This window comes from Pelophylax lessonae (genome assembly GCF_965119305.1).
Source record: "Pelophylax lessonae genome assembly, chromosome: 1".
NCBI classification, from domain to species: domain Eukaryota; kingdom Metazoa; phylum Chordata; class Amphibia; order Anura; family Ranidae; genus Pelophylax; species Pelophylax lessonae.
Window position 1 is genome coordinate 600,192,276 of NC_138768.1, and position 27,076 is coordinate 600,219,351.

The window sequence follows — 27,076 nt, forward strand, 5'->3', positions numbered from 1 at the left end:
TGTTTAGACCCCCAGGAGTCAGGGAGTCTAAACGATAAATCCAGTAGGATTCACGGGCGAAGAGGCATTTAAACCTCTCAGCTGGAGGGAGGTTCTTAGGTATGGATTCAATAACTAGCACTCTTAGATCTACTGAGGACTGGTGGTGATGCTGGAAGAAATGTTTGGGGACACTGTGTTTATCAGACCCGACGCCGCCCCCAATCTCCGTCATTGTATTTAGGTTCCGCCTTTTACACAGTAGCCTAGCAATGCCTAAAGAAGGAGCACGCATGCTCTGAACGCGAGCACCCCCCTGCTACCGCCGGATGTGACGTAGTCACGTAGGACGCTGAAGGATAGCTCAGGAACCAGGAAGTGCCGGACACCACTGACACAGCCCGGACCAGTGACTCCTCCCCCTAAAGATGCAGATGACCATTCTAATATGCTGGCTTTTTAACTTCCTTCCTGTGAGTTTTTAATTGTTTTTATGCAATAAACCTACCTTTTAATCTGCACTGAGGTGGCGCTGCTCTCTTTTGCCTTCCCTTGCTTGTTATTACAGAGTCTCATCTAGCTCTGTCTGGAGCCAGCAGCCACCCCATCCACTCACAAACTGTTGTTTGAACAAAACACTCTACCATCAGAAGTGACTTTGAGCCCCCAACCCTCATGCATTATTATGCATGCACAGACTGTATAACCATTATTCACTAATTTACCAATGATCTCACAAACGCTAGTCAAAGTTTTTTGTATAAAACAGCCCTTGCACACACATACAATGGCACAATGGCATAGAGAGGAACTGATGCCCTGATGCAACCAACTAAAAGTTACCCTGTTGAAATCTGGTGTTTTACTTTAGCAAGTTTTGTTGGCTTTTTCTATTTTGGTGTGATGATTTTTGTCTCTTTTTTTATTTTTTTCTCCTAACCAATGTATAATTTGGTGTTGAAAAGCGCTAAAAACTGTTAGGCTCCTTTTCACACGGTCTGCATTCAGTTGCGGACCATTCTCTACTCAGCGGGGATCGATCCACCGATTCCCGCTGAGCAGGCGGATGACAGCTCCGTCTCCGCACTGTGTGCGGAGAGGGAGGTGTCAGAGCCCCGCTGCTCTCTATGGGGAATGACCGCCTGTTCGCTCTCATCCGATCCGATCCCCTGGCCGGATGGAAAATAGTGTTTCCATCCGTCCGGATTTCACGGAATGCGGATGACAGGGGGTGTCAGCGGACATGTCTCCGCTGACATCAGCTGCGCTGCCCCATAGGGATGCATGGAGAATCCAATCAGATCCGCCTGTCAGTTTTTTAGTCTGTGTGAAAGGACCCTTAATAAACCAAAGAAACCAAACGAATCAGCATTGTCATCTTTAGGGAAGCTCCTTATTAAGCCTCCTTCTATTGTAACTAAATAACCACACCAGGCCAACGGTAGCAAGAAAAAAAAGGCAAAACTCAACAAGAGGAATAACTTTTCCTGTTTATTCTTTTTAGAAAAGGATTGTGTCCGGAAAATAACAAAGTATGGTAAAACACTGAAATACCACCTAAAATTAATATCTTCGGCTAAACATGCACTCTGTATTAACTAGCTAGGGAAAGTGTTGCACTGTATAACCAGACGCCATAGCATGCCAAAACACATGCAAGTAGCAATTTTGTATAAGCTCCCAGAGCGCCAACTTACCTGCTATACAGTGTAATGCTTTACTTTAAATTGTTTATGCAGAGTACAAGCAGAAAAGTTTCAATTTCACCCATTTATAAAGAGGCTCCAAAGTCTGGATTATATCTATTTACATGCAACAGCAATATACAGTGTTTGGAAGAGATTCTCCTAAAATATTTAAATACTTGGCATGACTTAAAAAAAAAAAAAAAAAAAAAGATTGATCTGTTTGCTGACATTTTAAAAAAAGTAGAAAAATATGCTCAATATACTGTGGAGTCCATTTTTTATGTGGATGAACTAAGACAGTCACTGTTGGTACGTCAGTATTTTTATTGCTTTTTAGTGCAAAAAAAAGGACAATCAAAAAGATCAGTGACAGAACAACAAAAAGCATAAATCTTGAAAAAATTCATATACAAAAAAAAAAAGCTTTTTTTTTTGTTTGTTTTTTACAAAAAATTACAGTGATTTGGACATGAGCCCATTAATTTTCCAAAATCACATGTATTAAAGAGGCAAAAGCTGCCAGTACTGTTTATAAATCATACCCTGTAACACCCTTGGCTCACTATAACACTGTACAGGTAAAACCTGGTGTACTCACTTTGCATACATATATAAATATCGTTTTATTTTAAAGATAGCAGCAGTTGATTGTTCATGTCTTGAATCTGCTTTCAAAGTCAATTCATCTAATTGTGCATTAAAAAATTATCTCTTGAGGTTTGAAGATAGAAGGTATAAGGCCATGTTATATTTCTTTCTCTTGTAGCATCTTGAGTATTTAGTCCTTGGAGGAACATATACTATTCCAGTGTAATGTTTCCAGCATAAAGGGTTATTAATAGAATAATAGCAAACCCAGAAAGCAATCCAGCATTCTGAATGGCAAAATAGATCATGTCAGTTTTTCTTCCTTTTATCTTGTCCCTGAGCATTTCATTCATTTCAGGAAACTGAAAGAGAAATTAAGTACACATAAATGACTTGCTTAGGACCTTCTATCATCAGGCAAGCCGGCTATCTTTTCCCAAACACCCTCTAGGTGGCAGCATACACAAAGTTCTTACATTGTTTTGCATCTCAAGGGCTTCTCATTTTAACCATTTAGTTTGGTAAATTAACAAAAACAAAAAAAAAAACAAATAAAAACTCCCCCAAAAATAAAAAATAAAATAAATATATATATATATATATATATATATATATATATATATATATATATATATATAAATATATGGTTTGTATCAGTGATGAACAATATGCTGAAAAAAATTCAGGTTGGAATGTTTAGGTATCAGAATGAAGACAAACTGGAATGGACATAGTTAAAATATAATTTAAAACGTTTATTACCTTAAGGCCCCTTCCACACGGGGCGGACTCCGTTGGAGTCCCCCTGCTCAGTGGGGAATCTGTCCGCTGATCCTCACTGAGGTCTGCTCCGCTTATGCTTATGCAGAATGGACACAGACACAGCCTGCTCCCCTTTTTGGGTGGTTGGATGTAAACAGATCGCCTGTCCGTTTACTGCCATACGATCCGCCAGACGGGTGGAAAACAGATCCACATCCATCTGTTTTAGCAAGTAGGATCGGAGCAGAAGTCAACAGGTGTCAGCAGACGCATGTCTGTTGACACCCACTGCTCAATAGAAGAGATGGAAGGTCCAATCAGGTCTGCTAGTGTGAAAGGGGCCTAATACATTCTCTGCATTAGGACAAAAAACCTTCTGTGTCCAGGATTTCCCCCAGCCTCCCTTATATTTACCCAAGCGGCTTGCTATGGGGGCACTCAGAAGGCAGGAACAGCGGGGGACCCCAGAAGAGGAGGATTGGCGCTACTGGTAAGTATGGTATGTTTGTAATTTAAAAAATATAAAAATAATAATGGTTTAAAATTACTTTACAGTGTATGTAAGCCTAAAAATTAAAACTTCATAAAATTCTATGCCTGAGGCAAAATGGGATCTCCATGGTATTGGCTGGAGACTTGTACCTGCACATACTGCATGGGATCAGGTGGAAGTGGTGGGGAGGGGCAAGGTGAATAGGCACATAATGTGGACTTCCTAAGTCAAAAAGTCAAGTATTGGGGAATGTTAAAAAAATCCACACACCTTTTAGAGACCTCCCAGATAGCAAGCAATTGTACTGCAAGTTTGAAAATGACTATTGCTATTCTTGCCAGGCATTGTCTGCATTGTATGACTCCAGATCAACTTTCTTTGCAAACATTCTGCAAGTTCTGGTTCAGTTATGTTGTGCAATAGTCATCCCCCCACAGGGATGGTTGAATTTTCATGCTGTAGACTTGCAGAGCTCTTGCTGTAGACACACCACTGCTACTTTGCCCTTGATAGAGACGTGCAAAGCAAATTTGCTACAAATTAGAAAAGTGTCGACTAGAACTTCAAGTGCTCTGCAAGTGTACAACTTGCCAATAAAAATGTGCAGCAAGTTAACAGACTTACAGTTCAACACTATCACAAATTTGTGGCAAGTTATCCTTGCTACCTGGGATGTTTAGCGGCGGTTTAACCGCTTGCCGACCGCCGCAAGTACATATACTGCGGCGGTCAGCCCCAGCCAGGCAAAGTGACGTATCGGTACGTCACTAGCCTGTGAGCCAATAGCGGGCGAGTGCGCGCCGCCGGAGGCACGCTCCCGCCCCGACTCGTTCCCTAACAAGTCTGCGCGGGTCCGCCGGTCACTCGCGATCGTCCGCTGTGAAGGGAGAAAGGCAGACGGCTAATGTAGACAAAGCAGCCTTTCATTCTTCCCTGTGTAACAGCAGAGATCTAACGGTCCTACTATGTAGGACCGTAGATCTCTGCTGTTACATGTAAAGCCACATCCCTGCGCAGTTAGAAACATGCCCCTAGGGACACACTTAACCCCTCCTTCCCCAATAAAGTTAACCCCTTCCCTGCCAGTGTCATTTTTACATTAACAGTGCATATGTATAGCACTGATTACTGTAGTAATGTCACTGGTACCCCCCAAAAGTGTCAAAAATGTCAGTCAAGGGTCCGATCTGTCCGCCGCAATGTCACAGTCCCGCAAAAAAAATCGCAGATCGCCGCCATTACTCGTTAAATAAATAACAACAAAAATGACAAAAATCTTTCCCTTAGTTAGTAAACGCAATAACTTTTGTGCAAAGCAATCAAAATACGCTTATTGTGATTTTTTTTTACCAAACATAGGTAGCAGAAAACAAATTGGCCAAAAATGTTAAAAAATTTTGATTTTTACATTTTTTTGGGGGGGAATTTCATATAAAAAAATGTGAAAAATATTGTTATTTTTGCAAAATTGTCGCTCTTTTTTTGTTTATAGCGCATGATCAAAAAATCGCACAGGTGATCAAATACCACCAAAAGAAAGCTCTGTTTGTGGAACAAAAAAGGACGTCAAATTAGTTTAGGTACAGTGTCGCATGACCGCGCAATTGTCCGTTAAAGTCACGCAGTGCCGAATCGCAAAATAGGCCCTGGTCAGGAAGGGGGTAAAATCTTCCGGGGCTTAAGTGGTTAAAGCCTTTCATATTTTTTTTTTTTTTTAATAACGAACAGGTCAAACTCACCTACTCTGTGCAATGGTTTTGCCCTGATCCTCCTCTTCTGTGGTCCCCTGCTAACACTTCTAGCTCCTCCTGCCTTCTGAGTACCCCCTCTCCCCCAGCAAGAAGTTTACTCCGGCAGCTACCTCGTCATAGGATTTGATTGACAGCAGCGGGAGCCAATGGAGGAGGAGAGAGGGAGACAAGAGAGACTCTGCTCTCATGCACAGTGCTAGATCAAAATTGGGCTCAGGTAAGTATAAAAGGTGGCTGCGGGGGGGGGGGATAAAGGTTTCTTACCTTAATGCAAAGAATGCACTAAGCTAAAAACCCTAAGGATTTAGAAACACTTTAAAAAATAAGTTGGGCAAACTTTACTTTAAATAAATCAGCACAAAGGACGGTACTTCTGAAGTGACTTTTGTGCTCTTTCCATCTGTCCCCTTCTCCCCTTCCATACCTCGCATTTGGAAATCTTCCAGTGCAGTGAAGGTTAATAGAGGTGAGGGACCTGTCACAGGCATTCATCAAGTGTTTCAACTATACCCACCCTTTCTGCCCCCCTCCTCCATTTATAGAAGCTGTACTATAACGTCCGTGAATGAAAAGCTACAGTATCTATGAATGGAGGATGGATGGATGGATGAATGAGAGGTCCACTTACTCCATTCATAGAGTGCTTTTCAATCACTGAAATTATAGTACAGCTTCTATGAATGGAGAAGGGGGGCCGAAAGGGTAGGTATAGTTGACACACTTGATGAGTGCCTGCGACAGGTCCTTCGCCTTTAATAATTCCTGCAGCATCAGAAGATTATGGGTATGGGAAGGGTAGGAGGACAGAGGATTTCATCTATAACCATGATTGTGCTAATTTAAAGCAGAACTCCATGAAAAGATGAAAAAAAAATGCCCACACTGCTTAGGTTAACTGATCATTTTTTTCTAGGGGCACACCAAAAAGCTATACTTACCCGATCCTTTGGTGAACTGTTCCTGCCATCCTCATGTCCAGATCCAGTCTATGGGCGTGATGACCTCAGGAACAGTCCATTCACAAGACCTCTAGTGTGCGTGAGAATCAGGAGCAGCGGGGACCGGTCTTGCACTCAGAGGATTAGGCAGATTAGGTAAGCATATCTCCACTAGAGTTGGGCGAATGGTTTGAGCCAAGCAAAAGTTCGGCCCGAACATCCCCTGTCGCCCATTTGGCGAACACCCGAATTTGCAGGAACATGCCACTGAGCGATCCACAATGCACTGCACACCGCACAGTGCATTCTAGGGCCCTGATTGGCTATACAATATCCCTGACCACTGGTCATGATGACTTTGCCCAATCATGGTTCAGCCTTCGATGTCCCACCCCACACTATAAAAGGTTTCTTCCCACCAGAACCTTTTGCAGTGTGTTGTTGGAGATAGATAGAGCAGGACTCAGTTTGCTACTAGCGAGTTAGTGTGTCAGTATAGTGTTTCAGTATAGTGTGAGTATAGTGTGAGTATAGTGTGAGTATAGTGTAGTGTGAGTCTAGTTTGTCAGTATAGTTTGAGTATAGTGTGATGATAGTGTAGTGGCAGTGTAGTAGTGTTTAACACAGCATGACATAACATTTAGTGCTGTATACCCTTTACTTTTTTTCTTTTTTTTTTTGTAGCCTGTTTTTTTTTTGTCCCCTGCCTGCCCCCTTTTTTTTTGTCAGACGCAGTTTTTCTGACTGCGACCCTGGTGCTCCCCTAGTTTTTACATTTCTGTCAGCTGCAGTCCCTAATTTAAAGTGCACCAAAGTCCACTTTTCTCTCAATAAAGTGCATCCAATCACACATTTTCCAGTTTCTAATACATCTGTGTAATAAGTCGCGCCCCCCTGCCATTATGTCTGGCAGGCAAGGAGAAGCAGACGTTCCCAGGGCATTATGAGGGGGCCAGCAGAGTCTATGTCAACAGGCAAGGGTGGACATACTTCATCCTTAGGCAGGGCACATTTATCTCTGTTTAGTGATATTGCCCGTGCTCTCCAGCCACAGCATGCAGAGGAGCTGGTGGGCTGGCTTACTAAACTATCCTCATCCTCTTCAACCTCTTTGACCCAAGCTGACACTAGTGCGCAGTCCACCACAGCAAACAGAGTGGCTTATCCACAGCTACTTCTGCCATAGCCCCAGCATCATGCATGGAGGAGTCAGCTGAATTATTTGAACACAGCATCAGCCACTTGCTTATTGAGGATGCACAGACATTACTTGATTCTGCTGTAGGTTCTGAGGTAGAGGAAGCCTACAGAGAGGGGAGAACACTGATAAACAACAAATTGGCAGTCATGTTTCCCCAGCCGCAGCATATTGCCAAGTTTGCTCCAGTGATGATTAGGAAGGAGGGGATGATGATGATCTTGAGGTCACTGATGCCACTTGGGTGCCGGATAAAGAAGAGGAGGAAAGTGAGGGGGAGGCCCAACCCCAATGCAGGCAGGATGTCCTCCAGAGGCAGCCATCATGGAAGAGTAGAGGGCAGCCTAACTATTCCATCAAATTGTGGAGCCCATTTCCCACACCTCAGTTGTCCTGGCCTTTTTTAGCACATATGCAGCCACTGTTGCAATTTGCAATCTCTGCCGCAAGCAGATTAAGCTTTGCAAAAACACCCGCTATTTGGGTACCACATACGTGACAAAGCATTTATCCTCCCAATACTCCTGAACACCTGAAAGTGACACAGAAGGGACACAATTCTTCTCCTTACTCCTCACCTTTCATATCCCTTCTCATGACCTCTCAACAGCCTTCACTGACAGGAATGATGGTATAGCAAAGGATGTCACAGATCCTTGCAACATGTCTGCCAGCAGCACACTACCAGCTGTAATGTATAGCAGGCAATTTTCTCTGCCCCGGCTGCTGCATCAAAAAAAATACACTCCCTGCCACCCACATGCCCAGCTTCTACATTCTAGTTTGTCCAAAGTGCTGGCTTTACAACTTTTGCCTTTCAGTCTTGTGGATTCTGCTCCCTTCTGTGAACTTGCAGAATGTGCTGTACTACAATGGCATGTTCCTAGTCACTATTTCTGTGCACAAAAGGCAAATCCAGCTCTGTACCATCACGTTGAAGACAGAATTTTGGCATCATTGGGCAAGGCAGTCAGCAGCAAGGTCCACACTAATGATGACACGTGGTCCAGCAAGCATTTTAAGGGACAATATATTTTGTTCACAGCACACTAGGTAACTCTGCTTGCAGCTACAAAGGATGCAGGACAGGGCTCAATGCTGGAGTTTGTTTTGCCACCACATCTCTATACAGCTTGTGGTTATGATGTGAGATCTGCCAGCTCCACCCCCTCCTCCTCCTCCTCCATGCCCTCCTCTGCTGAACTGTCCTTTGAACCACCAGTTCCCTCTAAGCATTCAAGGAGCTATTCAAGGAGTCAGGCTAAAAAGATGCCATGCAGTACTTCAGCTGGTCTGTCTAGGGGTCAGGAGCAACACCGGAGCAGAGATTCTTTCAGCTCTGCAGAGGCAGGCCCAGAGGTGGTTCACACCACGGCAACTTGAGCCAGGAATGATGGAGTGTGATAATGGCACTAACCTTCTGTCCGCCCTTCAACAGAGAATGTGACACATGTACCATGCCTGGCACATGTCCTAAATTTGGTGGTGCCACAGCGGCTGCACATGCAGCAGAGGGCCATCAACGAGTACCTGTGTGAGTATGGCACAAGGCCAGACTCAGGGGAGCTCGGCTTTTTTTCCCAATGCCAATGGCTGTTGATAAAGGATGCGTGCTGTGACAATGCATGCATCAGTTACACAATCCCTGTTGTGTTCCTGCTGGAGCATACACAGCGTGACATTATGAACAGGGCACTCGAGGTAGAGCAGCAAGAGGAAGAGGGGGACTTCTCCTGGCCTAAGTGATACATTTCAAAAATGTTTTAGTCCTCGGCACCCAGGGCTGTCAGCTTCAACATCCCATCAGCAGTATCTGCATCATATGGTATCTAGGGGCGAAACAGACATGGAGAGTTTTCCAGTAGATGATCTACTGCGTTACTGGGTCATAAGAATAGACCACTGGCCAGAACCTGCCCAGTATGCAATTAAGCTGCTGGGTTGCCCTGCATCCAGCGGGCTTTCCGAACAGACATTAAGTGCTGCCACAGACTCCATTGACTGGCTGACATTTGTCAAAATTAATCAGTCCTGGATTAGCAGCAGCTATCAAGCCCCTGGTGCAGATTTCCCTGATTAAATATTTTTGGGATCTAAAACCTCTGCAAGACTGCCTAGCTTTCTGCGTGTTGATTTTATCTTGAAATAATTTTTTACTATAGGTTTCATGGGCACAATTAACACCCAAGGGCCAATTTTTCTGCACCTGTTTGACCTTGGCATATCATTTTATTTTTTTACAGCAAGGCCAATTCTTAGTACTTTACCTCTATAGGGTTACAGTGTAAAGGTACCACCAACACCCAAAGACCAATTTTTCAGCAACTGTTTGACCAGGGTATATAAATTAATTTTTTTGCAGCTAGGTCAATTCTTTCAATTCTTGCTTTCATCAAGAGTACCTCCATAGGGTAAAGTGTGAAGGCACCACCAACACCCAAAGACCAATTTTTCCGCACATTTGACCTTGGCATATAATTTTATTTTTTTACAGCAAGGCCAATTTTTAGTACTGTACCTCTATAGGGTTACGGTGTGAAGGTACCACCACCACCCAAAGACCAATTTTTCAGCAACTGTTTGACCGGGGCATATTATTTCAATTTTTTACAGCAAGATCAATTCTTGCTTTCATCAAGAGTACCTCTATAGGGTTATGGTGTGAAGGCACCACCAACATACAAAGACCAATTTTCCTGCAACTATTAGACCGGGACATATAATTTTACATTTTTTTACAGAAATGCCTATTCTTGCTTTCATCAAGAGTGCCTATAGGGTTATGGTTTGAAGGCACCACCAACCACCAAAGACCAATTTTTCCACAACTTTTTAAATGGGGCATATAAATTGAATTTTTTTACAGCAAGGACAATTCTTGCTTTCAACAAGAGTACCTCTATAGGGTTACTGTGTTAACCTCCCTGGCGGTATGATTCTTTTGGATTTTAGGTGCTGAAAGCGGTACCATTATTTTGCATGTAATTCTTGTGAATGAGCAGCCCAAACCAACTGTATACATTTATTATATATATTATATATATATATATATATATATATATGTATGTATTCATATATTATGTATACATATATTATATATATATATTATGTGACAGGAAGTCAGGTAAATCTGGGAATGTAGTCACTGAGAGGAGACACATTCCCACCTGCTTTGAAAAGTTCAGTAATTACTATAGGGTGTCGGCTGCCAAAGGCAGCAGGAAGGTGTAAAGAAGTTGAAAGGCCTTCAGCTGTTCAGAATGAGGAAATTAAGGCCTCTATAATTTGTCCAAAGAAAGTCTATGCATTGCTGCCTCCTGTCGCCGTGTGGGCTGGGAGAGGAAGGCAGACATACGTGTACCTCCCAACGCCGTGTGGGCATGGGAGAAGGACTGCTGCCTCCTGTCGCCGTGTGGGCTGGGAGAGGGGGACAGTCGGATGTGTGCCTCCCGACAAGCTGGTGAGCATGGGAGAAGACCCCCTAAAGCGATGTGAAGCTAAGGAGGGTAACCAAGAGTGAAGACGTCTCAAAGGTGAGAAGACGAAGTGTTTCTGTGTGAAAGAAAACAAAGGGACATGTTCAATGGACAATGTTTGTGCTGTGTGAAAAGCAAACAAATGGACATTTGAGTGTCTGCTGTAGGATCAGCAGTGTCGGCCCAACAGTAGGTTGGGAAGACTTCTTAGGTAGGTTCCAGCGTGAGAAGGTAGCCGCCCACAGAGGCAAGGATTTATTTTGTCTTTTATTTTATTTTGGCTGTTTTGACGCTTGCAATTGTGTGAAGTAAATTGCATGAATAAATCAGTCTTGTTTTCAACCTCTGCTCGGCTATCTCTCTGTGAAAACGCACCCCCAAAGGGGTCATCCACGCCTACCACCGAGCTAATCCCTTACATATGGTGGAGGTATGCAGTGGGCATAAGCAGAGATCCCTGCAAGGAAGTGCAAATGTTTGATGAACTTTATCTGGTGCATGAGATTGCACAATCTGTGTGTGCAGGAGAGAAGATCCTGACAGAAAAAAAAAAGTGTTTTAAAGAGACAGCGGTCTCAAAATTATTTGATGAACTTTGTTGTGTCTGGTGCAAGTGACTGCACAAACTGTGTGCACAGGAAAAGAGATCCTGCAAGAGAGAGAAAAACTACATGTGTTGAAGAGACAGTGGTCTGAAAATTTTTTGCTGGACTGTGAAAAATTTGTTTGTGGAGTTATTGAAGATGGGGCGATCCAAACGCCTGAAAAATGCAAAGATAGATGAAATGAGAGACCGAATTCTATGGATGGAGGGGATGCTACCATTTGAACCAGCCCCATCCATGCCTGAACGGAATCGGCTAAAGAGAAAAGTTGTTGTCCCTAGCAACACTGGGGCAAATGAAACTGCTATGGAGACGCAGGGTTCTCAGATGAAAAGTAAACCCAAAATGGGGGAGATGCTGAAACAGCAGAGCTTTGCAGCTCAACAAAAGGATCACCAAGAGAGCATGGCAGGCTGGAAACAGAGACGCCAGCAGCCAATGGAGGCCATCGGTTTGGAAGAAACCGAGTATGTGTGCAGGGCTGAGTTGGATGCCTTGCAACGGAAAATGGAAGAAAAGGAACAAGCCTTGGAATTGCTTAAAATGGAGCATAGAAACTTGCAGGAAATGAATGAACTACTCAAGTCTCATGTGTTACAGTGGGAAGAATCCACTGCTCTTCTTTTGGTCGAGTTGCAAAAACGCAGAGAGACTATAATGGAGAAAGATACCATCCTCATGGAAAAGGAAAGTGAAATTCAGACTTTGCAGAAGCAAAGTATGGCTGATATGTTGGAGTTGCGTAATCAGCTGGAAAAAAGTCTTCAGTCTTTGGGAGCTACAAAAATAGACCTGCAGGAGTCGCAGGAACAGAATGTTGCTCTGAAAGCGACATTGTCTCTCAGCGACAAAGAGAAAAGTGAAAGAGAGGCTAAATTACTGAGTACTGTGTATGAGCTCACTACTTTAAGCAATGTGGTAGATGAATGGCGTGCGGACTGTGAAAGTTGGAAAGGGGAAGCCCAACGTGTCCAGCAGCAGTTAAAGGAGAAAGAAGCCTGTGTGGCAGAATTACATTCTTATTCCCAGATGCTAGCCAATGAGGTGAAGGCTCTTATGCAGGGAAAAGGAGATTCTGAACACAAGAGAAAAAAAGTAGAGGCACAGCTTCTGGAATCGCAAGTCAAGGTGTCAGAAGGTGACCGAGTGTGTGCTAAGCTGTCAGAGAAGGCAACCCGATTGCAGGTTGAGTTGGACAATGTTACAAATCAGCTTTCTCAAGCAGACAGCAAATCTAGAGAAATTGCGGAAGATTTTTCTATCTTGGAATCGCAGCTGCAAGACACGCAGGAACTCTTACAGGATGAGAGGTGTCAAAGGCTGAGTTTTAGCACAAAGCTCAAACAAATGGAAGATGAGAAAAATGGCTTCCTGGAACAATTAAAAGAGGAGGAGGAAGAAAAGAAAAACCTATCAGAGCAAGTCGCAACATTGCAAGCTCAGATAGCGGATATGAAAAAACGCATGGAAGAAAGCGTTGGTTCATTACAGTGTGTTGAAGATGTGAAAAAGAATTTTGATCAGATGCTTGGTGAAGAGAAGACTGTGTCTGCAAAATATGCAGAAGAACGCGACCGCGCAGAAGCGGAGGCGCGTGATAACGAGAGCAAAGCCCTGTTCTTGGCTCGCTCTTTGGAGGAAGCTCTAGAGTCTAAGGCTGAACTAGAAAGAGTTAACAAGCAGCTATGTACAGAGATGGAACATGTGGTCCGCTCCAAGGATGATGTTGTGAAAAGCGTTCAGGAGCTAGAAAAGTCTAAGCGAGTCTTAGAACAGCAAGTAGAAGAGATGAAGATTCCGTTGCAGGAACTGGAAGAGGAATTCCAGGCAACAGAGGATCTGTCCCAAAGAGGGGATAGTGTGCCTGATGCAGTTTTTAAAAGGATCAGAGTTTTGGGGTCTGTCCTGAGTGAGCCCCAGAAATGTGATGACATGTGGCTTGAATCACCCCTGTGGAATAAACCGTTCCTTCAAAAACTTCAGCAAACAAAGGAGCTGTGTAAGAAATGTGATGTTTTCTCAGTTCAGGCTGAAAACCTAGTGGAGAAAACTAAAGCGGAGAAAACTAAGGCTGTTGGTGAAAACGTGAAGCAAATGAATAAGTGCCTTTCAGGGAGTGTTTCCAAAATGGAACTGGTGAAAGACGGGTGGCAGAAGTTTGATCGTGATCTTGAGATGCATTCCATGTGGAATTCAGATAGAGAAAAAGAACTAGGTGACCTTGAGCGGTCAAATAGTTCAGCAGAAAGTGCATTGAAGAAACCTGTAAAAGAATGTGTTGCAGTTCCATGCTTCTTCACTGATGCAGAGAGGAGGTCTATAATGGATACCACCCAGATCGCTGGGTTCAACTGTGTTGTTGCCTTTGACCCATATGTTGGTGGAAGGAAAGTTGATGATGTTCTGGTTGGCTTCTTCTGTGAAGAGTTTGGCAAGAAATATAAACTCAATATCAAATCAAATAGTAGGCCTTTACTGCGACTCGCTCAGGAGGGCGAAAAGTTTAAGAAGTTGATGAGTGCAAATGCTTCAGATCTGCCTATGAATATGAAATGTTTGGTGAATGATATTGATATCTCTGGGAAAAGGAACAGGGGTCACTTTGAAGAAATGTGTGACAGCCTGTTGTCTCAATTGGAAAATCCTCTGCACAGCATCTTAGAGCAAGCAAAGCTCAAGAAGGAAGATCATTCCCTTTTACAACAAAAAGTCAATGATTGTGTACAGCTGTATGGAGAGGCAACTCAAGTCACAGAGGGATGTCAAGAGTCCCTACTTGGAACAAAGCTTAGTGAAGCAAAGGTTCTCAAAGTTTTGTGGAAAACATTTATGGATTGCAGAGAGAGGCGTCTTAAGAATGTTGAAGACATTAAGACTAGCCCAATTGAGTTGCCTATGGATCACGGTCCTCCATGGTGGATTGGACAGACGGTTATGAGGGACAAGCTGTCTGACATTTATGAGAAAGCTGTCAATAAAGATGACAGAAACGAGAAGGAGCAAAATGATGCCAAAAATGCAGTTGAAGAATGTGTATATGAGATGAGAGACAAACTGTGTGGCATTTATGAGAAAACTGTCAATGAAGATGACAGAAACAGTTTCATCCGGAAGCTTGAGGATAATAGGAGGCTTATCAGTGAGTCAGCAGTGCCTGACACATGCGTGCCTGGAAATATGTGTCCCAACCCTAGGGTTGAAACAAGAGGGGGGGGTATGTGACAGGAAGTCAGGTAAATCTGGGAATGTAGTCACTGAGAGGAGACACATTCCCACCTGCTTTGAAAAGTTCAGTAATTACTATAGGGTGTCGGCTGCCAAAGGCAGCAGGAAGGTGTAAAGAAGTTGAAAGGCCTTCAGCTGTTCAGAATGAGGAAATTAAGGCCTCTATAATTTGTCCAAAGAAAGTCTATGCATTGCTGCCTCCTGTCGCCGTGTGGGCTGGGAGAGGAAGGCAGACATACGTGTACCTCCCAACGCCGTGTGGGCATGGGAGAAGGACTGCTGCCTCCTGTCGCCGTGTGGGCTGGGAGAGGGGGACAGTCGGATGTGTGCCTCCCGACAAGCTGGTGAGCATGGGAGAAGACCCCCTAAAGCGATGTGAAGCTAAGGAGGGTAACCAAGAGTGAAGACGTCTCAAAGGTGAGAAGACGAAGTGTTTCTGTGTGAAAGAAAACAAAGGGACATGTTCAATGGACAATGTTTGTGCTGTGTGAAAAGCAAACAAATGGACATTTGAGTGTCTGCTGTAGGATCAGCAGTGTCGGCCCAACAGTAGGTTGGGAAGACTTCTTAGGTAGGTTCCAGCGTGAGAAGGTAGCCGCCCACAGAGGCAAGGATTTATTTTGTCTTTTATTTTATTTTGGCTGTTTTGACGCTTGCAATTGTGTGAAGTAAATTGCATGAATAAATCAGTCTTGTTTTCAACCTCTGCTCGGCTATCTCTCTGTGAAAACGCACCCCCAAAGGGGTCATCCACGCCTACCACCGAGCTAATCCCTTACAATATATATATATATATATATATATATTTACATAAAAAGTACAGTAAAACTGCAGGAAAGGGCACTGGGGGGCAATGTAATGTGAATTTTTTTATTTTGAATGGTATCAGTGTGTTTGGTGTGTTTTTACATTTGAATTTGCCGCCGGTTCCACCCCCCTGCGAACGTCACGTCGCCGGAGACGGAAGCCGGGGCTCGCAGACGATCGGGAGGAAGCTCTGCCGCCGCATACCGCCGCATACTTCGCTGGATCCCAGAGAAAAGGTAAGTAAAACCTCTACCAGGATCCAGCGATCTTCCTAGCGCTACCCCGAGTGTGGCTCGGGGTTACCGCTTTTGGCTCTAAAATCTAACCCCGAGTCACGCTCGGGAATACCGCTAGGAAGGTTAAGGCACCACCAACAACCAAGGACCAATTTTTCCACACTTGTTACTTCTATCCAAAGTCTGCAAAAGAGACATCAGATTTTATCGAAAAAAAAATGTTAATCTTGGACTGAGTGTACTATAATTTGGCTTCTTTACATAAGGCTTGCTCACTGTGGTGCAAAACGTTGTTATTTCCATCCACAGTCTGCAAAAGAGACACCAGAATTTATCAAAAAAATCTCTAATCTTGTTCTGAGTGCACAAAATTGTGGCCTCATCATACAGACTGTCTCCCACAGCCTTTGTTTACAAAATAAAGAAAGCTTAATTTAAATGTCATTTTTTTTTCTTTATAAATGTCAGTTTTGCTGCAGCAGGTTCTATATACGGTACTGATGTGCCATTTTACAGGCAGACTAAGGGAACACCTCCTCCCCTCCCCAGGCACTATATTTAAAGAAATTTTTCATTTTTATTGTTTTTTTTGCATTGATACATGTCTTCCAGGGCAATACCTGGGCCCCCATACCCTTTTTAGGGCCAATAACTTGCATATAAAATGGTGACTTATGATTTTTTAAGTTTCGGTCCCATGGATATTAATAGGGTTCGCAGTTCAGGTCCAAACTTTTGCGATGTTCAAGAGTTCTGGCACAAACCGAACTGGGGGGAGTTCGGCCCATCTTTAACCTCCACCTCAGACATTTAATTAATTCCTTGAGTATAATTTTCCTGCACATCACTGGATGTTTGATGTGAACACAGGTACACTTCTCTTCAGCTCACTTTAGACTGTAGTTTAAGTTAAGATTTGTGTAAGGTTTAGTCTCGGGGTTATAGATAGGGTTACTGTGAGGTTAGCATTAGAGTTACAAGCAGGGTTTCATGTAAGGTTTAGTGCCCGGATTACAGACAGGGTTAATGTGATAAGTGTGAGGATTACAGGGTAGGGTTTGTGTGAGGGTTACAAGAAGGACCAGTGTTAGGACTAGTGTGAGAATTAGAGTTAGAATTACAGGCAGAGTTAGTGTGAGAGTTATAGGCAAAGCTAACTTGAGGGTTAGAATTAAGGTTACAGTCAATAATAATGTGGGATTAGTGTTAGGGTTGCAGACACGGTTAGAATAAGGTGGACTTCTCTCCGTGCCAAGAACTCTGAGCCAAAAAGTACCAGTGGCACTGAAAGATAATGTAATGTAGTTTCAGCTATGCAAAACAATCTTTGTACACATGGGAAAAGCAAAAGTTTTGTCTTACCATATCTGCTAGTCCAATATACAGAAACATTCCTCCAGCAAGTCCAAATATAATATTTGGTTCAAAGTTGTTGCCCACTAGAATCCCAATAATCATACCGAAGTAACAAGTGCAAGCAGAAATAAAATTGAAGAATATAGCTTGGGGGATACTCATTCCTGCATTCAGCAAGATTGCAAAATCACCTAAAAAAAAAAAAAAAAATCACAAAGATACCAGTCAAAAACTTTACACATTTAATTGCTTCATGCAGCCATCTGCTTTCACATATTTGTTTTGTAGGAGATTCAATATTTAAAAATATTAATAAATACTGGTGAATATAATTCATATCTATTTTAATTTACACAAAAATGTAGGTATAAAACTATTATAAACATTATAACTGTACTCACATGACACCAACAGGGTGCTACCACAGATGCAACAACAAAACTCATAAAAAAGCACTATTCCCATCCCTTTCCCTCCAAAAAAAAATGAGAAACTAGACCTGGAGTACAATAATAGTTGGAGGGAATGGAAAGCGGGGGGAAGCTCAGAGGTAAGGGACACAGAATAAGGGGTGGTAAGGAGGGAAAGAGGGGGGGGGTAAAGAATGGAAATTTAGAGATATGGGCTATGAAGGATTTTGTATAACCAAAGATATTTAGGAACCAGGATGAAAATAAAAATAAAGTGACTAAAAATGTATTGCTGATATCCAGCATAATGGTTTCATGGCGGAGTATTATTCAATTGGATTGATGTAATAGATGCCCAATCAAGGCTTTTTATGTCAACCAGCATACCCATATTTGATAAAAGCTGGTATATGGGTTGCATGTTTTGTGTAATATATCTTCCATATTCCAATACTGTTTGACCCATGCAAGCTATTGGGGCTGTGGGTTGTTTTCAGTACGTAGGCCCTGTTCACGCATACTACAGTGACCTGTGTTTTACTGGAAGATTGCAAGCCACTGCAAGGACACATAGGAAACAATTGTTTTCTGTTTGCCCTTTTCACACCACAATGCTAGTGTCATGTGTAGTGGGGTGCATTGTGTTAAAATGTAAATGCACGTGAGTAAAACATATGAAAAAAAGCTATTCATTATTTTGACTCTTGCAAGTGTCCATAGCAATTTAAAGCACATAAAAATGGGTGTCAACATGAGTTTAAACACATGCACACCAATTGATGGCAATAAACATAGGTTTTTTTGTGCTTTTTCATGCACTTTTATGTGTAAACAGGCCATTAGGAATGACATTTTTGGGCATGTTCAAGAGTTAAACAATGGTTAGTTGAGTGAAAGTAAATTATTCAAGGGTCTGAATTACAAGAAGACCTTGTAATATTTGCTTCCAAAAAGCCTGAACAATGAGACAAGATCACCAGATATGAAAAAAGAAGGCATTATGGCCACATCCTTCAACATCAATCATGTAAATAGGGACAGATTTTAAGTGTAATTCTTTGTTATCTTCCACTCGTTTTAAGTGGAATTCTTTGTCATCTTCAAAACAACTGATAGATTCTTCAATTTTGTGCAAATGAAGAAGACATGTACTAGGGCAATCAGTTACTGAGAGGCTTCGGGCCTACCGAAAACAGCAGTTCCTCACACGTCTACACTAAACCAAGGTCTGGGTGGGAGGACCCTGATTACTTGATCTCCCCAAATATTTAGGTGGGTAATTTCTTTATTTTTTTTTTTTTACTCCCTTGCAATTATGGATGTGTAGTCTAATTTATATTCACATTTGAAAATATATTATATATCCATATATACTCACCTTGATTCCAATTTCTAATTTACCTACAAGGGAGTTCCACTCAGGTCTATTCAGGGCCATTTGGCCTACACAACCGTAATCTGTCCCCACCCTATCCTGCTGTATTTCTCAACAAAAAATACTACTCAGTATCTGATCATAGGTAGGAAGATATGTGTGGCAATAGCCCCAATATTATCTTACTATTGTTATATATACTTACACATATAAATACTATATACTGTATGTGTTTTGCTAATTTCTGCCCTCTTCCTGGTGACGCCCTGGGCATGCATCTGGTCCTTCCCCTTCCGTGTTCCCCCAGTCTTTTTATTCATATCTCTCCCATTACCATCCTTTGGGGATTAGTGATTGTTCACTGATATGGCACTTTTCCTAACATTCCATGTTTTTATCTTCTACAACCAGTATTGAGCCATGGGTTTAAGGACTTTGTGAGTATTGCCTGAAATCTCACCTTCTGTCATTGAAACCAGCCACATATGTATATTTGATGAATGTCTTAACATGGTTTTTTACTTTTTTAGACCATACCTCTAATAAATGCACAACTGTCCCTGAAGAAGAAGCCAAATTACTCCAAAACGCGTTGGATCTGTTTGTGCAATGTTGTATTATGTGCTTTAGTCACAAGATATGGTGTGGTAATATGAACCTCATTCATTTCATTATTTTGTATTTTTTTTTAACAATTTATGTATGTCTACATTTTTTGTAAATTCAATATGAACAAATAAAACTTGATAAAACATTTTTTATACTATTTGGTACATTCTTCTATGCCTTTAAAGTCCCATTTAGAGGGGGAAATTGAACAATTTATGTATGTCTACATTTTTTTGAAAATTCATTATGAACAAATAAAACTTGATAACATTTTTTTTTTTTTATACTATTTGGTACATTCTTCTATGCCTTTAAAGTCCCATTTAGAGGGGGAAATCATGTCTTTCCAAATACTTATACTATTTCCCAGCATACTCAGTGGCCATCAAACTCCTACTGATTGGCTGAGAGAAATATGCATATTCATAACTCAGTTTCACTGCAGCTCATTATACTAATGCCAAAGGTACTAGTGATACCTACTGGCAAAAGTGAGGAACTACAACAAAACTGCGATCATTTGGGTTTTCCCCTAAGCTCAAAGACTACAAATCAACCAGGTTAACTACAACCAAGCAAAGCTAAATTCACTGGTAGCCCCAGTTTTAGACAAGGGTGCTATACATATATTCCATTTCAGAGCACAGACAGCAACAAATTCTAACCCATCATCCCTGTACTAGAAATGGTGTTTTTCCTAATTCCTCTGTCTCCATTTTGTAGCATTTCCATTAATTCTTGTCCCTGTGACACCATAACAGAACATTCAATTATGGAATTTTTGCCTTGGTGGGGACACAGGCAGCAAAAACAAAGCAAGGAAAAAACAGTTTCCATCCTTTCCCACTACCAATTGTTTCTCATTTAATTTTGAAGCAAAGTAAAAAATGTATAAACAAATTACTTATTATTACAGGATGCTTACATTTGCATCCATTTTTAGGGGAGTATACCGTCTATTATTGTAAATACTCTCTGACACCAAAAATTTAACTTGTTTGGATGGTTGTCTCTAAACTTGCAACACACCAGCAAAATTTCCAAAGCTATTTGTTCTCCATGCAAGAGTTAGGCCAAGAATTTTGATAGTGAAAACTGATGAAGTCCGTATGAACATTTTATTTTACAAAGAGACAGAAGAAAAACCAGTACACATCTTCTCCCCCTTTGAAAAAAGGTACAGATCTCCCTACTTAGAACCCCTACCAGTTAGCTGGCAATAGTGCTGCCTGTTGTACCGACATCTAAAATTCCTCAATGGGATACCAAGGCCTGCTGGAACCTGCACTATGGAGTTAATTTGGAAAAACTGTGGTTGGCCATATCATGAAGTAGAAAGCTAGGAAGAGGTATTAAAAAAAAACAATTCAGTAACAGCGATACATAGTAGCCAAGCAGCTCCTAGTGGTAGTATTATTTCAACTGCTGATCAGTGGGAATCAGGAGCAAGGTCTATAACCTTAGACATTTAGAATACATGTCACTTACCAAACTCATGGGGAAACTCTTCACACACAATGGCGATAGATGTACTCAGCCCTTGCAAAGGTGATAATGTAAATGAAGCCCCAATGGCAAGCCCATCGATAAAGTTATGCATGGCATCACTAAATGTAATCATCCATGCTAATGTTCCAATCTCCTTCATTGGAGTCCATTTCCTTATTCTGCAGCAACATTTTCCTTCATCTGTTTCCTATAAGGAACAGCACATGTCAGTAAGAATAACATTTTATAATATGCACATAAAAACATCTTCTTCCTACCTTCTTTTTCTGTCCAGAAACAACATGATTCTTTGTCAGATTCTGTACTGATTTTCATTAAATAAGGAGAACCACCCTTTTGTCTAATAAAAATGGGATTTTTGACTTACTATTAAAAGAGAAATCCATTTCTCTGATGTTCATTGACAGACACAGCTCCTGATCTTCTTAACCATTGGGTTATACTGCCCCCTACAGGAATAGGACACTAAACAGAAAAAAAAAATCTGGCTATGCCTAGGCAGTCCCAGGGGGGTATATTCCCACTGTCTGCTATAGGTACTCAGTTTTGTTACAAGCAGTGTCAGAATTACAACTCCACAGAGGGGTGTGTGCTGTGTCTGTCAATGAACATAAGAGAAATGTTTTTTATGGTAAGTCAAAAATCCCATTTTCTCTTTTTTTTTATTGACGGACACAGCTCCTGATCTTCTAACCCATTGGGACATCCCAAAGTAGTGTTAAACATGAGGGGTGGGAACAGCGAAAAAAAAATTCCCAAGGCTAAACTATAGCCAACCAGGTAAACAGGAGCTCAACCAAAACAACTGGAGCCCACCTGAAAAAAACAATACACCCTCAAAGAGCACCAGGTTCTCTAAACAGCAGCCTGCAAAACCTTGCGGCCAAAGGAAGCATCCACTTTATAGAACTTTGTGAAAGTATGCACCAACTACCAGGTGGCCGCCTTCCAAACCTGTGTCACTGACGCCTGATGACAGAAGGCCAGGAGGCACTGAGCACCTGAGTAGAGTGCACCTTGACAGGGAAAGGAGGAACCTGACCCTTGATGGAATAGGCCTGAACCACCGTCTGTCTGATCCATCTGGAAATGGTCGCAGAGGAAGCAGACAACCCTTTCCCAGGCCCATCTGTAAGCACAAATAGTGAGTCTGATTTTCTAAAAGATTCCGTAGCTGCCAGGTACACCCTAATCACCTGGACCACATCCAAGGCATGCAAAGCAATTTCCTTTGGATGTTTTGGTCTGGGACACAGGGAAGGCCACACAATGAAAATCAGAGATAACCTAAGAAAGGAAAGACGGACAGGAGCGAAGAACCTCCTTATCACTGTGAACCACCAAGTAAGGTGAACGACAGGGTAACACCGCCAATTCCGACACCCTGCATGCAGATGTGAAAGCCACCAAAAATGCCACCTTCTGGGACAGCGTAAGCAGGGGAATCTCTTGAAGATTCTCAAAAGGAGGCTTCTGAAGGACTGAGAGCACGAAATTGAGGTCCCAAGGCGGCAACAGAGACCGCACTGGACGGGTCAAATGCCTAACTCCCTGAAGAAAAGTACACACCAAGGAGTATGTGGCCAAGGGCTGTTGAAAGAAGGCCGCTAAGGTCGACACCTGACCCTTGATAGTACTCAAGGCCAGTTTTTGCTCAACCCCCCTTTGAAGGAAGGTCAGGATCCGAGCCATCGAAAAAAGAGCGAGGATGAACCCCAAGAGACTCACACCAAGCGATGTACGTCTTCCATGTACGATGGTAGATCTTCCCAGAAGAAGATTTCCTAGCTTTTAACAGCGTTGGAATCACCGACTCAGACAAACCTCTATCCATCAGCACCTGGCGTTCAACAGCCAAGCCGTCAAAGCCAGCGAATGTAAAGCAGGATGGAAGATTGATCCTTGGGACAGCAGATCCTCCCTGAGAGGAAGCTTCCAAGGAACATCGGCGACCAGCCGCATCAGATCAGTGTACCAAGACCGGCAAGGCTAGTCCAGGGCTAATAAGATGACCAGAATCCCATCTGCCTCAATCCTGCGTAGAAGTCTTGGCAGAAGCTTGAGAGGAGGAAAGGCATAAATCAGATGATACTGGCCCCAAGGGGACGCTTTGGTCACCCCCACTATTTAGTGACAATTCTGTTAAAATAGGAGGGGAAAGGGAACACCTTTTTCACTCTGGATGGCTTGTGAATGCCAAAGGGAACCTGCGCCTCCGCTGCAGCTTCAGCTGCATCCTTCATATTTAAGGTCACACGAACAGCTACAATCAGTGCGTCCACCAGTGCCTTTTCATACGCAGTTGCAGTGGAGGAATCCTCCTTACTATCTGAGGATTCAGGGCGCATGGTCGCAGACCCAGCAGGGTGATCAGCGCCCGCGGCACCAAGGACTCCAGGACCACCATCAGTGCATCGATGGATGGATGGGACCCGGAGGGCCCCGCAGCCTCAGAGAGGGGATCAGGTGGAGAGATGTGCTCTAAAGACTCCATGAGTTACAAGGCTTGGTCCTCCGCCTAGGGTGGGGGCAGGAGGAATGCTGTGGCTCGGGCCGAGACCCAGTCGTATGCCACATCGCAAGGCGTTTAACTATTCAGGCCAGCCCCCGTCTGGTGGGGCTATGTCGCGGCCGACCTAGCGCAGGGCTGAGGTCTGTGCGTGCTCGCTGACCTGACTGAGGTGACCACTGGCTCTAGATTATCCAGCCTGTCGCCCAGTCTGGCAGTTGATTGTAGATCTCACAGGAAAAAATCCAGGAGAAAAGAACTTTATCTAAAAAGAAAAATTGGCAGGACCAGAGATCCCAGCATGGAACTAGGTCCTTACTCCTGACTAGGCAGAAAAAAACCTATAGCAGAGAGAGGGAGTATATCCCCTGGGACTGCCCATAGGCATAGCCAGACTTTTTTTATCTGCCTAGTGTATGTATATATATATATATATATATATATATATATATATATATATATATATATATATATATATATAGTGCCTTGAAAAAAGTATTCATACCTCTTGAGATTTTCCACATTTTGTCATGTTACAGCCAAAAACGTAAATGTATTTTATTGGGATTTTTGTGATAGGCCAACACAAACTGGCACATAATTGTGAAGTATAAAGAAAATAATAAATGGTTTTAAAAAATGTTTACAAATAAATATCTGAAAAGTGTGGCGTGCATTTGTATTCAACCCCCTTTACTCTGAAACCCCAAACTAAAATCTAGAGGAGCCATTTGTCTTCAGAAGTCACCTGATTAGTAAATAGAGTCCACCTGTGGGTAATTTAATCTCAGTATAAATGTAGCTGTTCTGTGAAGCCTTCAGAGGTTTGTTAGAGAACCTTGGTGAACAAACAGTGACATGAAGGCCAAAGAACACACTAGACAAGGCAAGGAAGTTGTGGAGAAGTTTAGAGGACCATAGTCAGCCCAGCTGTATATACTTGACATGCTTTTCATTCACGGATGTTTGTAAGTGTATCGGCAACTTTTTTAATAAATTGTTTTTAGCAATATTACGCTATGTCTATCCCCCTTCTTTTTGATTTACCATCCATCGTGTGGGAGTGGAGACTTTGACTGGTCATACTTGTCACGTATCTACACGCTATCCATCGAGGTCGGTGAATCCTGCTGGGACACTCCATTACTCTCTCAAGCCTGTTTGACCCCTATACTATATGGTATCTGGGTCCCATCCATCTGGTGAGCCCAATTCACTTTATCTTCACTGGTGTTGGGATTTGCTGCACAACTAGTTCACAATATTTTCGTTTTGGAATTTTTTTCATCACCATTATTTACATGAAATTTTCTTATTGGACTTTTCATGCTTGTTGGACTCTTATGTATTGTTCACACATATTTATCATTATTAGCGCTGCACATTTGTTTTATGCTTTGTATTGTTTATCACTCTATTGTCTAGTGATTGGTGTAAGCTGCTTCTTCACTTATTAGTTAGCGCAGTAATTCTTTGTTTCCATATTTAAAAAAATATCCCCAGCTTCTCACGGAGGACTGTTCAAGCCATCATCCAAAAATGGAAAGAGTATGGTGCAACTGCAAACCTATCAAGACATGATCATCCACCTAAATTGACAGGCCAGGAAAGGAGAGCATTAATCAGAGAAGCAGTCAAGAGGCCCATGGTAACTCTGGAGGAGCTGCAGAGATCCACAACTCAGATGGGAGAATCTGTCGACAGGACAACTATTAGTCGTGCACTTCACAAATCTGGCCTTTATAGAAGAGTGGCAAGAAGAAAGCCATTGTTGAAAGAAAGCCAAAATAAGTCCCATTTGCAGTTTGCGAGAAGCCATGTGGGGGACACAGCAAACAAATAGAAGAAGGTGCTCTGGTCATATGAGACCAAAATTGAACATTTAGCCTAAAAGCAAAATGCTATGTATAGCAGAAAACGAACACTGCACATCACCCTGAACACACCATCCCCACCATGAAACATAGTGGTGGCAGCATTGTGTTGTAGGGATGCTTTTCTTTAGCAGGGACAGGGAAGCTGGTCAGAGTTGATGGGAAGATGGATGGAGCCAACTACAAGGCAATCTTAGAAGAAAACCTGTTAGAGTCTGCAAAAGACTTGAGACTAGGATGGAGGTTCACCTTCCAGCAGGACAATAACCCTAAACACAGAGCCAGAGATACAATGGAATGGTTTAGATCAAAGCATATTCATGTGTTAGAATGGCACAGTCAAAGTCCAGACCTAAATCCATTTGAGAATCTGTGGCACAACATGAAAATTGCTGTTGACAGACTCTCTCATCCGAATTGACAGAGCTTGAGCTATTTTGCAAAAAAAGAATGGGCAAAAATGTATCACTCTCTAGATGTGCAAAGCTGGTAGAGACATCCCCAAAACGACTTGCAGCTGTAACTGCAGCAAAAGGTGGTTCTACAAAGTATTGATTTAGGGAGGCTGAATACAAATGCACGCCAAACATTTCAGATACTTATTTGTAAAAACTTTTGAAAACCATTTATAATTTTCCTTCCACTTCACAATTACAGTGGGTACGGAAAGTATTCAGACCCCCTTAAATTTTTCACTCTTTGTTATATTGCAGCCATTTGCTAAAATCATTTAAGTTCATTCTTCTTCCTCATGAATGTACACATAGCACCCCATACTGACAGAAAAACACAGAATTGTTGACATTGTTGCAGATTTATTAAAAAAGAAAAACTGAAATATCACATGGTCCTAAGAATTCAGACCCTTTGCTCAGTATTTAGTAGAAGCCCCCTTTTGATCTAATACAGCCAGGAGTCTTTTTGGGAAAGATGCAACAAGTCTTTCACACCTGGATTTGCTCAATTGGGTTTAAGTCAGGGCTCTGGCTGGGCCATTCAAGAACAGTCACAGAGTTGTTGTGAAGCCACTACTTCTTTATTTTAGCTGTGTGCTTAGGGTCATTGTCTTGTTGGAAGGTAAACCTTCGGCCCAGTCTGAGGTCCAGAGCACTCTGGAGAAGGTTTTTGTCCAGGATATCCCTGTACTTGGCCGCATTCATCTTTCCCTCGATTGCAACCAGTCGTCCTGTCCCTGCAGCTGAAAAACACCTCAGTGGCAACCTGTGAAGCTCTGGTGAACTCCATGCCCACGAGGGTTAAGGCAGTGCTGGAAAATAATGATGGGCCCACACAAAATATTGACACTTTGGGCCCAATTTGGACATTTTACTTAGGGGTGTACTCACTTTTGTTGCCAGTGGCTTAGATATTAATGCCTTTGTGTTGAGTTATTTTGAGGGGACAACAAATTTACACTGTTATACAAGCTGTACACTCACTACATTACATTGTAGCAAAGTGTCATTTCTTCAGTGTTGTCACACGAAAATATATAATAAAATATTTACAAAAATGTGAGGGGTGTACTTACTTTTGTGAGATACTCTATATATATATATATTTATATATATATATCTCAAGTTTTCTTTATTATATACACAATTGTAGGAATCAAATTCACTAAATATACAAACACATACTGTAAATAAAAGGTCAGCATATTATTTACAGAAAAATGTGCAATGATT

At 42.3% G+C, this 27,076-nt stretch overlaps 1 protein-coding gene across 1 annotated transcript in view; it reads right to left on the reverse strand.

Annotated features, from left to right (window-relative positions):
• Positions 1-1,884: 1,884 nt before the first annotated feature.
• SLC39A8 (solute carrier family 39 member 8) overlaps positions 1,885-27,076 on the reverse strand; it is a 126,019-nt gene continuing 100,827 nt past the window's right edge. The window contains exons 7-9 of the mRNA XM_082265949.1: positions 20,985-21,192; positions 17,109-17,293; positions 1,885-2,617 (exon numbers count right to left, since the gene is read on the reverse strand). Of these exons, the coding sequence (XP_082122075.1) occupies positions 2,468-2,617; positions 17,109-17,293; positions 20,985-21,192 (543 nt within the window). The 3' untranslated portion in view covers positions 1,885-2,467. The remainder of the gene's footprint in view (positions 2,618-17,108; positions 17,294-20,984; positions 21,193-27,076) is intronic.